This window comes from Pelophylax lessonae (genome assembly GCF_965119305.1).
Source record: "Pelophylax lessonae genome assembly, chromosome: 1".
Lineage (NCBI taxonomy): Eukaryota > Metazoa > Chordata > Amphibia > Anura > Ranidae > Pelophylax > Pelophylax lessonae.
This window is the reverse complement of record NC_138768.1, coordinates 218,705,301-218,718,671: the sequence shown is the minus strand read 5'-3', so window position 1 is coordinate 218,718,671 and position 13,371 is coordinate 218,705,301. Positions and strand designations below refer to the sequence as shown.

The 13,371-nt window shown below is 41.2% G+C and overlaps 1 protein-coding gene across 1 annotated transcript in view; it reads left to right on the top strand.

Moving 5' to 3' along the window:
- The window catches only part of RNFT2 (ring finger protein, transmembrane 2), a 76,674-nt gene that overhangs the window by 6,441 nt on the left and 56,862 nt on the right, over window positions 1–13,371 (top strand). Inside the window, exons 3-4 of the mRNA XM_082256642.1 lie at window positions 993–1,069; window positions 4,303–4,403. Of these exons, the coding sequence (XP_082112768.1) occupies window positions 993–1,069; window positions 4,303–4,403 (178 nt within the window). The remainder of the gene's footprint in view (window positions 1–992; window positions 1,070–4,302; window positions 4,404–13,371) is intronic.

The following is a 13,371-nucleotide window of genomic DNA, read 5'->3' as shown; positions in this document are numbered from 1 at the left end:
GCAAACGGGACTTCTTATGGCTTTCTTCCAAAGATAGCCTTCTTCCTGCCACTCTTCCGTAAAGGCCAGATTAGCGGAGTGCAGGGCTGATAGTTGTCCTGTGGACAGATTCTCTCACTTGAGTTGTGGATCTCTGCAGCTCCTCCAGAGTTACCTTGGGCCTCTTGGCTGCTTCTCTGGTTAATACTCTTTTTGCCCGGCCTGTCAGTTTAGGGGGACGGCCATGTATTGGTAGGTATACAGTTGTGCCATATGCTTTCCATTTTTGGATGATGGTTTGAACAGTGCTCCGTGAGATGTTCAAAGCTTGGGATATTTTTTTATAACCTAAACCTGCTTTAAACTTCTCCACAACTTTATTCCTGACCTGTCTGGTGTGTTCCTTGGCCTTCATGATGCTGTTTGTTCACAAAAGTTCTCTAACAAACCTCTGAGGGCTTCACAGAAAAGCTGTATTTATACTGAGATTAAATTACACACAGGTGGACTCTATTTACTAATTAGGTGTCTTCTGAAGGCAATTGGTTCCACTAGATTTTAGTTAGGGGTATCAGAGTAAAGGGGGCTGAATACAAATGCATGCCACACTTTTTAGATATTTGTTTGTAAAACATTTTGAAAACCATTTATTATTTTCCATCCACTACACATTTATGTGCCACTTTGTGTTGGTCTATAACATGAAATCCCAATAAAATACATTTACATTTTTAGTTGGTATGAATACTTTTTCAAGACACTGTAGATGGCACTTTATATGTGCCAGTATCTTTTTTTTTTTTTTTTCTTTCCCCCTTTTGTTAAAACCAATAGGTCACATAAAGAAATCTGGACACACTTGCTTACGCTAAATATTTTTGTAAATGCTACAATGCCACAGAAAGTAGCAGCATTTTGGCACATTGACTGCTTAGCTAAGGATATGCCCAGCTCTAAATTAAAATCTACTGATATTTTGCCTAACTAACTTCTGTAATAATGTAACCCTCCAGGCATAGCAGTTTGCATCGGAATGGCCAGTACTTTTGCCTATGCTAATTCTTCTGTCAAACACCAGGTGTCCCTAAAGGTAAGGAAATAATCTAACCAACGCAATTTAATAAAGGGAATATTATACCTTAACTTTGAATACTTGAGCCTGTAGAAATCTTGTACTGAGATCTCTCAGGATATCATGTATGTAAATAGGAACCATTTAAATTAAACAGGAGTAAATATAATTGGCACCTTTTTGTTTATCTGGAGAATTTCTAGCACAGCAAAGGTTAGGGGAAGCTATGTACAGCCTGTTATTCGCAAGTGTTGTAATTGATTTAAGCATTGCTTGCTGTAAGCAAATCAATTAGGTTTCATTACTGGGTGGTAACTGGCATTTGTAAGGAGGAAGTAAAATAAAACGGGAGTGCAGTGGTTAGAATGAGCAGAGCAGATCTGTCACCATCTGAAGTTCTCAGGGATATAGTCTTCTTTGTGTGACCAGCCTATTTCTAATGACTGGCAGTACTTTTTATTTACTTGGGAGTAGGTTTATGCCCAGGATAAATCAATGGTTATATACGGTATTTATTGATTATTTTTATCTGAAAAACTAGCTTATCACTTTAATTTTGTTTGGAAATAAAGTATCTTTAAAGCCATTTTTTGTTTTATTAGTTTTTGTTAAAAAAAAAAAAAAAGTTTAAATTGGTTCTAAAGGCAATTTTTTTTAATAACATACTAACAAACATGTTATACTTATCCTGATCTGTGTAATCGTTTTACACAGATCAGCTTTGATTCTCCTATTCTTCCCCCTGCCGAGTGTCCCAATAGCAAGCCGCTTACTCTGGGGGCATTCATGCGTGCTCGCTTCCGAGCTGGCTTTGTGTGTCTATTGACACACACACACACACAAAGCTCAGCCCCACCCCCCCTGCTCTCTCCTCACTGGCAGTGATTGACAGCAGTGGGAGCTGCTCTCATGCACAGTGCTGGATCGAGATTTAGAAGTTTTTTGGGGGGGGTTTTAACCTTAATAAAATGCATTAAGACAGGGGTGTCAAACTCAGTTTCATTGCGGGCGACATCAGCATCATGGCTGCCCTCAAAGGGCCAGTTAGATCTGTAAGACTAGATGTCCAGAGCATACCCAACCCCCTTACATCAGATGCCAAGAGCCCTCCATCCTCCTTTACATAACAGTGCACCTCACTTATCTTTGTGCTGCTGCCCAAGAGAAGCTGGGGGAGTTGCTGGGAAGCAAAAAGGGCAGAGACTAGAGGAGGGCTGGAGTCAACTGCCAGAGGCTGCTGAATGCTGAGACCAGGAGAGGCAAAAATGAGGGGGTGCTGCAGCTGCACCGAAAGGCACATGATCTGTAGGAGTGAGACAAGATGTGGGCGGAGATGAGGGGGTGCTGCAGCTGCAGGGGGAGGTGCAAGGGCCCCATGAATAGGCCTGGCGTGCCAGATTCGGCCCGTGGGACTTGTGTTTGACACGTGCATTAAGGTAAATAAAAACACCTGCATTTAGAACCACTTTTAAGTTCTAAAGCCTGTCTTAGGTTTTTGTAGTGTTTTGGGTCTACACTAAGGAAATCTAATCTCTGTATTTCTCCTGATGCCTGTGGTCACCGTAAATGCAATGTCAAATCAAAAATTATACAGTTGTCACCAGAACAGTAAATCTTCCAATAGACACACCTGTTTCTATGACAACTGTCTGAGAGGATTTCCTCTCACTTTGGGGAGATTTCCACTCACTTCCTTTGGTGTTTCCTGGACAGAAATAGATGGAAAATTGCCCCATTGGAACACAAACCGCAAGAAAAAGAACTGACAAAAGATTTAAAAAATCTCTCCAAAAAAGCTGGCTTTAGAGGATATATTATTGAGTTGCCTAAACCAAAGATGGGTGTCACATTGGTCAGTAACTGCTTTTTAAAGCGTTTGTGACCCTTAAAAAAAAAAAAAAACAGATCCTGTTACCTTAAAGAATGATGCGCAGTGTTTGTGCTGTGTAATTTGGCCCCCCATATCACCTAAAATACCTGGTTGATCCTGCCAGTTTCTACCCTCCTCCCTGTACACTGACCACGTTGTTTCATGGCTGCTGAGCCCTGACACTGTGGTCAGCGTACGTGTCTCTGTCATCCACAGCTCTCTTCTGTCTCCATCTGTCCTACACCCCCTCCCCTCCCTGCCTATCGGCTCACTAGTGGCGTTCTGCTTCCCTCCCAGCTTCTCCAAAACAGTGTAATTTTTACATCATCCCCTCTGTTAGATTACAAACTGTATCCTAGTTCCTGTGCTTTATTTAAAAAAATGCCAATTTATACTTGTTTTCACAGAGCCTCTCGGGCATCACCTGACTCCTGGCTCTCTCCTCCTTTCCTCCCCGCCTCTCCAGCTGACGTGAAAGGAAGTTCTTGACCCCGCCCCCTGGAGATGTCAGACGAGAGAGAGAGACGGGAGTCACATGATCGCCAATAGGAGATGTGAAAACAAGTAGAAATCGGCTTTTTTTTTTTTAATAAAGCACAGGAACTAGAATACAGGTTTTAATCTAACAGAGGGGATGATGTAAAGATCACATAGTGGCTAAACAACAACTTTAAATTATGTATGATCTCTGTTTTTTTCACAAATTGTATGCATTGATTTATTTTCTTTTATGATGCCTTTTAAATTGAATGTACATGTCTGGCTAAAGAACATCAGTACATTTCTGCCATATTTGCACATTTGCCTAGGTTTTATTTCTTTAAAAAACAATACTTGATACTGCCAGATATCCACTGTGCACATAACTTCACACCACATGCAGTCCAGTGCATTTTTTTTTAATGAATCAAATACGCATTGATAGTAGGTTATAAGGTTTTAAATGGCATAGTTCACACATGTGCAGTCAGTTCAAGTGCGTTCCAGTTCCAAAAAAGTAGAACATGCTACATTTTTTTCTGAACTGGACTGTACTGAAACGTGGTGAAATGCACCAAAAACGCACTGGAACACACACACTTCCTTTTATATAAAGTTAGGAAAAAAAAGAGGGGAAAAATGCACTGGACCGCATCAAAAACGCACTGGAATGCATCAAAACCACGCATGCAGAAAAGCATCCGGAACGCATCCGGACTTCGTTTCTGTGGTGTGAACTGCCCCTAAAAGTGAAAAAACATGGAGAGATGTGCCTGTATTGCAGAGATGTACTGATTTTGTTTTTTTGTATTTTGGTCAGACATACACTCTAATATTTGTAACCACTGAACCATTAATCAGTCATTTCACTAGTTATGTTTTTTTTTTTTAATCTCTTCAGGAGAAGCGCTCTGTTGTGACAGTGTTTTGGATTATTGTATTCTTGATGGGGAACACATTTTACCTTCTATATAGCTTTCGCTCCCAGCAACTGTATTACAGGTGAATAATCCCCTTATCCCATCACTTGTAGCATTTGCAAATGAATTGCAGTATTACAATACGTTTTTGTTTTATATACACTGCTCAAAAAAATGAAAGGAACACTTTGAAAACACATCAGATCTCAATGAGGAAAAATATCAAGCTGGATATCTATACTGATATAGACTGGGTAATGTGTTAGGAAGGAAAGGATGCCACATTAGTTGATGGAAATGAAAATGATCAACCTACAGAGGGCTGAATTCAAAGACACCCTGAAAATCAAAGTGAAAAAATGATGCAGCAGGCTAGTCTCTTTTGCTGAAATTTCATTGCAGCAACCCAGAACCCACTGCACCAGTGTAGGGGACAATGGTTCCAAAGATGTCATCCTGATACCTAATAGCAGTAGGCTTGTGACGGTATCAGATTTTCATGCTGCGATTAATTGATTAAGGTTTTGCCACGGTATACGGTATTATCACGGTATTCTATTATTAAATTTAAATTATTAAATTTCCACCTCACTTCAATTTCATTGCTGAATTTAGGGGCTTTGGTTCACTTATGCACATTATTATATAGTCAGTCAGTACAGACTCTGTGAACCAGGCCTAAAATAGGTCATCAAGCAGTGTCTGGCCTAACTGGTGATAACTGGTCCTGGCGCTCGGCTCCGATCCGATGGCCTGGTCATTAAGAGGGCAAATCCTTGTGGTCAAGAAGTGGTTAAACCTGAAGGAGGTGTTGTTTATAAATTACTTTACTATTGCTTTAGGCCTGGTTCACATGTATGCGGGTTGGTGGTTCACATGTATGCGGGTTGGCGGTTCACATGTATGCGGGTTGGCGGCCCACATTTGCGCAGGCATAGCAGCCCATTGATTTGAACGGGCTGCTATGCCCTCATTTTCCGCAGAAAAAAGGTGCATGCAGCATTTTTTTTAAAGTTCAGTGGCCTTGAAATCCATCCTGCTTTTGCACCATGCGACTAACCTGCAGTTCCTGCTCTGGCAAGCTTTCTGCATTTTTTGTATACGTGGGCACAGCATTTAAAAACAGTTTGCGTGTGCAGCAACGGCAGGTAAGTCGCATGGTGCAAAAGAAGGATGGATTTCATGGCCACTGCATTTTTTTAAATTCTGCATGCACCTTTTTTCAGCTGAAAACGCAGGCATAGCAGCTCAAGCCCATTCACATCAATGGGCTGCTATGCCTGTGCAAATGTGGGCCCCCAACCCGCATACATGTGAACCAGGCCTAAAGCAATAGTAAAGTCATTAATTGGTTAAACCTGCAGGAGGACCTGTGTTTTTATCTATTAATGACTTTACTATTGCTTTAGGCCCTGAATGGGCTTGAGCTGCTATGCCTGCGTTTTCAGCTGAAAAAAGGTGCATGCAGAATTTAAAAAAATGCAGTGGCCATGAAATCCATCCTTCTTTTGCACCATGCGACTTACCTGCCGTTGCTGCACACGCAAACTGTTTTTAAATGCCGTGCCCACGTATACAAAAAATGCAGAAAGCTTGCCAGAGCAGGAACTGCAGGTTAGTCGCATGGTGCAAAAGCAGGATGGATTTCAAGGCCACTGAATTTTAAAAAAATGCTGCATGCACCTTTTTTCTGCGGAAAATGAGGGCATAGCAGCCCGTTCAAATCAATGGGCTGCTATGCCTGTGCAAATGTGGGCCGCCAACCCGCATACATGTGAACCGCCAACCCGCATACATGTGAACCGCCAACCCGCATACATGTGAACCAGGCCTAAAGCAATAGTAAAGTCATTAATAGATAAAAACACCGGTCCTCCTGCAGGTTTAACCACTTCTGGATCGCAAGGATTTGCCCCTTTAAAGACCAGGCCATCGGATCAGAGCGCCAGGACCAGTCATCACCAGGTAGGCCAGACACTGCTTGATGGCTATATAATAATGTAATGTGGGCTGCTATGCGTGTGTGTGTGTGTGTGTATATATATATATATTAGAGCTGCACGATTCTGGCCAAAATGAGAATCACGATTTTTTAGCTTGGAATAAAGATCACCATTCTCTCACGATTCTCTGTGTAACAAAAAAAAAATTGGGATAACTTTACTGTTACGTTTTTTTTTTTTTTTTTATTCATTAAAGTCTATTAATTGCATTTGAAAGACTGCTGCGCAAATACAGTGTGACATAAAATATTACAACAATCACCATTTTTTTCTGTAGGGTCTCTGCTAAAAAAATATATAAAATGTTTGGGGGTTCTAAGCACTTTTCTAGCAAAAAAAAAACTGAGTTTAACTCGCAAGCAACAAGTGGCAGAAAAAGGTCCAGTCTTTAAGAGGTTAAACTTCCTTTCTCCCTGGCAGAGGGAAGGAAAAGATACAATGTAATCATTTTTGTTTATAGTTACTGGGAGATGCTGAAAGGTTAGCTGTGTGAGTGAATGAGTCATCCAGCTCACTGAAATGTATCAATTCACAAGTCAGACCCAGGAGCAGAGAAACTCGGTATTTTAAAAATGCCACAATAACAATACTGTGGCTATGCAATACCGCGATATATCGAATTACCGAAAACCGGCATATGTCTAAATAGCAGTCAGGGTGCCATTGGCCAGCCTGTAGAGGTTTGTGCGTCCCTCCATGGATATGCCTTCCCAGACCATCACTGACCCACCATCAAACCAGTCATGCTGAACGATGTTACAGGCAGTACAATGTTCTCTGCGGCTTCTCCAGACCCTTTCACATCTGTTACATGTGCTCAGGGTGAACCTGCTCTCATCTGTGAAAAGCACAGGGTGCTAGTGGCAGAACTGCTAATTCTGGTGTTCAATGGCAAATGCCAATCAATCTCCCACGGTGCCGGGCAATGAGCACAGTGCCCACTAGAGGACGTCGGGCCCTCAGGCCACCCTTATAAAGTCTGTTGCTGATTGTTTGGTCAGAAACATTCACACCAGGAGTCTGCTGGAGGTTATTTTGTAGGGCTCTGGCAGTGCTTATCCTGTTCCTCCTTGCCCAAAGGAAAAGATGCCAGTCCTGCTGATGGGTTAAGGACCTTCTACGGCCCTGTCCCAACTCTCCTAGAGAAACTGCCTGTCTCCTGGAATTTCCTTCATGCTCTTGAGACTGTGCTGGGAGACACAGTAAACCTTCTGGCAACGGCACATTTTGATGTGCCATCCTGGAGGATTTGGACTGCCTGCGCAACCTCTATAGGGTCCAGGTATGGCCTCATGCTACCAGTAGTGACACTGATCCTAACCAAATACAAAGCTAGTGAAAAACAGAAAAGATGAGTAGGGAAAAAAACATGTCAGTGGCCTCAACCTGCAAAACCATGCCTGTTTTGAAGGTCATCTCATTGTTGCCCATCTAGTGCACCTGTTAATTTCATTAACACCAAAGCACCTAAAACTGATTAAAACCCCCTCTGCTACTAGCACCTAAAACTGATTAAAACCCCCTCTGCTACTTAACTGACCAGATCAATATCCCGGGACTTTATTTAACTTGATGCTATACTCTGAACAAAATTGTTCCTTTAATTTTTTAGAGCAGTGGGTATATATGAAGTAGTATATATGGTATAGCAACATTTTATGGTTATTTTTCTATAAACAATTTTCAACATAAATGAAAGATGATTGTACATGGTCATGTGTTAGCTTGGTAATATGCTTCACAAAATAACATCAAACAGCATATATATATACTGGAAAGGCAACAGGGAAAATAACGTGTATATAATTACTGTTTTACAAGCTAACATTTGTGTGGTCAGCCACTGTTGTGGTTAACACATCTTTGCCATGATTCACAGCAAGGTAGGTGACACCCTTAGGGCTAGTTCACACCAGACCATTCCATGTGCATTTCTCGCACTGTGATCCTCTATGGGTATGAATGGAATCCTAATAGCACCCCAAACGCAGATCGCAAACACAGTGCATTTGCCTACACCGGATTGCATAGTACCACAGTACCATGCAATCCAGTTACAGTGAGTTTTGAAAAGTAGTGCATGCGCTAATTTTGGTGTGACCCAGTGCAATTTTACCCAATTCAAATAGATGGACTGGAAAACACATTTTCGCACAGAAACTTCTGGTGTGAACCAGCACCTAATTCCAGGTTCAGCCTTGTCGCTTCCTTGGGAGGAAGCAAGGAGCCGCACAACTGGGAGGAGATGTAAATTGTAAAAGTCCAAGTTTTATTGAATTCCAAGGTTAAAAACACATTCAAAATCGGGCGACATTATAAATTTAAAAGCGATGTCCCGCACATACACGCATATATGCATTTATATACATGTCTTTATTCATATATCTATACAGCTGCGGGAATAACCTCTTTCATTATTATTATTATTATTTTTTCAATATACTTCTTCCATTATTTTTTCAATACATTGTTGTTTTTTTCACATGTGGACAATATATTCCATATTTATGCATCTGTTTTATTGAGAATTCTATACATGTACACTCCTTTATGTCGGACTAAATATGTGGGGCTCTTCTCAGGTCAACTCTTGCCTACACATACAGCTGTGGTCATGTCTCTCAATGTGTGGGGCTATACGACATAGATATATCCTTTTATACATATGTATAGATATATATGTGGTTACAATTCATTATACTCTTTTAGGCTTCACCCACTGCTTGCTTCTTTTATTATCTTTATTTTATCCTCATATTTTCAGTCTACTCTATTTCTTCTGTTTTGGGTCTCATCCCTACACCAGATATGTATACATATTTTTCCCTTTTTTTATATATTCATTTCAGTCAATACATATGTCATTATTCTAATATTTTATTTATATATATATTTTTTATGTATACATTCGGTGCAGCTTTTGTCTTTTTTCTCTTCCTTTTTTTTTTTTTTTCTTCTTCCCTTTTTTCTTTTTTCATTTCTTTTTCTTTTTCCTTTTTCTTTCTGTGTTCAAAACTTACAAACAATTACTGCTGCACTGTGAGCCCTCAATTGGGGATTACTATCTACAGCTGTGTGTGCCTAATCAAGTGAGATCTGGGAGGTGCACTTGAGATGATTTTTTCCTATTTAAAGCATTGTTTTGTATTGTTTAAGCATGGTTACGACTAAGCGGTAGAGTCCGTGAAACGCGTCAACCGCCGTGCTTTTTTCCATGTCTCCGACTGCTGTGGTCGCATTTTGAATGTGTTTTTAACCTTGGAATTCAATAAAACTTGGACTTTTACAATTTACATCTCCTCCCAGTTGTGCGGCTCCTTGCTTCCTCCCATTGTTGCTGTTCTGGATTGCGGATCCTTGCCTGCACCTGTGCTGGATGTGCTTGGGATTATTCCCTCACCTGAGCGGTTCGCTCTCTCCCTACACGTTTGCTCTTGTCGCTTCCTACAGTATGTCACCTTTGGCCATCCAGCCTGTAAGTAATTTCGGTCTATTGAGCTCAGTGCTGAATGTTTAATTAAAAAAAAATAAAATCTAAATTGTTGGCTGCGCCTATCCGTGCGCAATCCAATTAATGTTTTTAAACTAAAACCTTACTTTCAAACCACAAAACTGCTATTATTATTCAGTGACAAACTTTCTCATGTACAACAAAATAAGATAAAACAAATGTGACAGCCCCAAATGATTATAATTCATATTAGTAGTGTTTTTCTTCTTTCAAATATTTTTCCCTTTTTAAATGTGCTTCTCAAATCCTGTAGAACAGCTGAGGAGCTTGGAATTAACCCCAGCAGGGGAAGGCAATTTTAGACCTGGAACAGGTCTAAACTCGAGTTGAGTGCAGTGGTGAAAGGTGGTTGGAGTCACTGCTCAATACTATTAACTGAAATCCACAAGGGTGAAGGTGGAAAAACTGCAGGATTTGAGAAGCACATTTAAAGTATTTGAAAGAAGAAAAGCACTACTAATTGAATTATAGTCATCTGGGACTGTCGCATTTGTTTTATTTTATTGTACATGAGAAAGTTTGTCACTGAATAATGATAGCAGTTTTGTGGTTTGAAAATAAGGTTTTAGTTTAAAAACATTAATTGGATTGCACACGGATAGGTGCAGCCAACATTTTAGATTTTATTTGGTTTGCCGTTGTGGGAACACAATTATTTGGTTGCAGCCATCAGACACAAGTTAGAAGTGAGAGACCCATTAGGTTAGGGAGTGTGGGACAATACACACCTGTTTTATTTAATTTCGAACACATAAGCATCTCAAATTTAAACTACAAAGAAAGGTCCAGAGGTGCAAGGGAAGTCAGTGGGCTCTGTAAACTTTGCTCAGTAATATAGACTCCTTGTTTGAAGCTGGACATAAGCTGCTCAAATTTTAGCCATTCAGGCCACGGGAGATGGAGAGAGTGTGGTTGATTGAATCTCCATTGTGTTCTGACATCCACGGCTGCTGCTGCTGAATAGTGCCTGAGTCTGCCAGGATGCACTTACTGTTCAGCCAATATTTTTCCATCCGGCTCAGTCATGGCACTCGTATGTCCAACCACGGCTCAAGTTTTGGCCAACTCAGCAGGAATCAGCCGAAATTCGAATCATCTAATGATAACAAGATGTCATACAAACTTCCTAGACTAGACTTTTGTAGAATTCTCTATCCCAGGTGTTAGAGCTTTTCCTCAAAATGTACCTAGTACAAACATATACCAGCTTATTCAGTAAGGCAATGTGCAATTTTGATCCTGATAAAGTCCCCCCCCATCCAGTAAAAGTCTGTAGGCGTGCTGTCATTAGAGCTTGTGCGGTGGGCTTAGCTCTGAAGTCATCACCAGTTTCAGGTGCTTAAAGGATAAGTTGACCTTTGGGATAATGTTACATGTTCCCAATACTGCAGCCACTGCCCGATTCTCCTCCCCCTCCCTGTGACAGCAGTACTGGGAGAAGATCCCTGTACTAGCTATCAGTTTTTTTAAATCAGCGTGGCTGTACGCGGCTCCGCCCACACAACCGCATCATTCATTCACACAGCTCTGTGTGTGAATGAACTACAAGCCCCGATATCTTTTGCGGCTGTCGGCTTGTAGTTCTCAATGAACTACAGCTGCACTGTGGAGCGCCGTGGTAGTTAGATGATTCTTCCTATCCGTGTGTCTGCTTGTCTGTACATGATGTACGGGCACACAGATATACTGATCTGCAGGAGACCTGCATTGCTGGTGCAATTTTTTCAGGACTTGCATGTGCATTTATTTATTTATTTTTTAAAAGTGAACTTATCCTTTTAAAGAGGTTGTAAACCGAGAAAAAATTTTTTTCTCTTCTTTATATCCTGAAAGAGAAACCCATAATGAGCTAGTATGCATCGCATAGTAGCTCATTATGAAATACTTACCTTAGAACGAGCCCCCGCCGTGCCGTCCGCTTACCTGTATGACGGGCGACATGTATAGTCGCCCGTCTTCCGGGATCGCGGCATCCGGTCATCTGATTGGCCGGAGCCGCGGTGACGTCACTCCCGCGCACGCGCGCGGGAGCCGACGGTCACGGCACGGGGCTCTGAAGGAACGGCACGATCTGCCGTTCCTTCAGAGCGCATGCGCCAGTGACGTCACTGGCTGCATTAAAGGTAAATATCTCCTAAACGGTGCATGTTTAGGAGATATTTACAGTACCTATAGGTAAGCCTTAATATAGGCTTACCTATAGGTACAACTTCCTGAGGAGGGTTTACTTCCTCTTTAAAGAGGTTGTACACCGAGATTTTTTTTTTTCCTCTTCTTTAAATCCTGAAAGAGAAACCCATAATGAGCTAGTATGCATCGCATACTAGCTCATTATGAAATACTTACCTTAGAACGAGCCCCCGCCGTGCCGTCCGCTTACCTGTATGACGGGCGACATGTATAGTCGCCCGTCTTCCGGGATCGCGGCATCCGGCCATCTGATTGGCCGGAGCCGCGGTGACGTCACTCCCACGCACGCGCGCGGGAGCCGACGGTCACGGCACGGGGCTCTGAAGGAACGGCACGATCTGCCGTTCCTTCAGAGCGCATGCGCCAGTGACGTCACTGGCTGCATTAAAGGTAAATATCTCCTAAACGGTGCATGTTTAGGAGATATTTACAGTACCTATAGGTAAGCCTTAATATAGGCTTACCTATAGGTACAACTTCCTGAGGAGGGTTTACTTCCTCTTTAAATGAGGGATCTTCTGGTTATTAGCAGGCACTGTGTAGTTTTATTTTTTTATTTCATAAATCTGTCATTTTGTGTGCCATTTTGAAACGGCCTCGTCCAATATGATTGGATAATCAAAAAATGTTTAGAAAGTCTTGTTAATGTGCACTAAAACAGCTGAAAGAAATGTTCCTTCAGAAAGTTTTATTTATTGAAATGCTGTTTAAAAATTTGCCATTTTTTGTTTATTTCTTACACATGCTTTATTTTATTTTCACTTTTTTTTTAGGTTCTCATTTAGTCCCATATTGTGTGAGTATTTCCATTATTTTGTTTTTGTTTTGTCATCCTGCTTTTGATTTTCTTTTTCCTTGTTTCGTGATCCTTCCACAAGTTTATTTCAGGGTGGTATAGTGAGTGTCGTGTGGGGAGCTGTATTGAGAGGAAAGATGAGTCCAGAGTCAAAGATCAGTCGGGGAAGATTAAGAACATGACTGTCAGACAAATGTTGTGCAGATTGTTCAACATTCAGTGAAGGTCGCCTCTGTTCTTTTCTAACATTGTAACTGGGACAGAAGTGTCAAGGCGCCCAGTCTGGGAGTTTGTGGCGCCGTTCACTGCAGGTTCAGTGACATATGGTGATCACTCACTGTCTTGGTACATCCAATACTTTGATGATAAAACATAGATGAAAAATGTAAGGGGACCTTTCATTTGGACAACAAAATAAACAGAGCAGGCAGTTCTCTTGAAGTACAAATTAATCAAGGTATATCTGGGACTCTTCAATAATTAAATAATATACTTCCTGACATTGTGAAAGAAATTGTAACTTATTTCTAAACCCAAGAATACTAATATA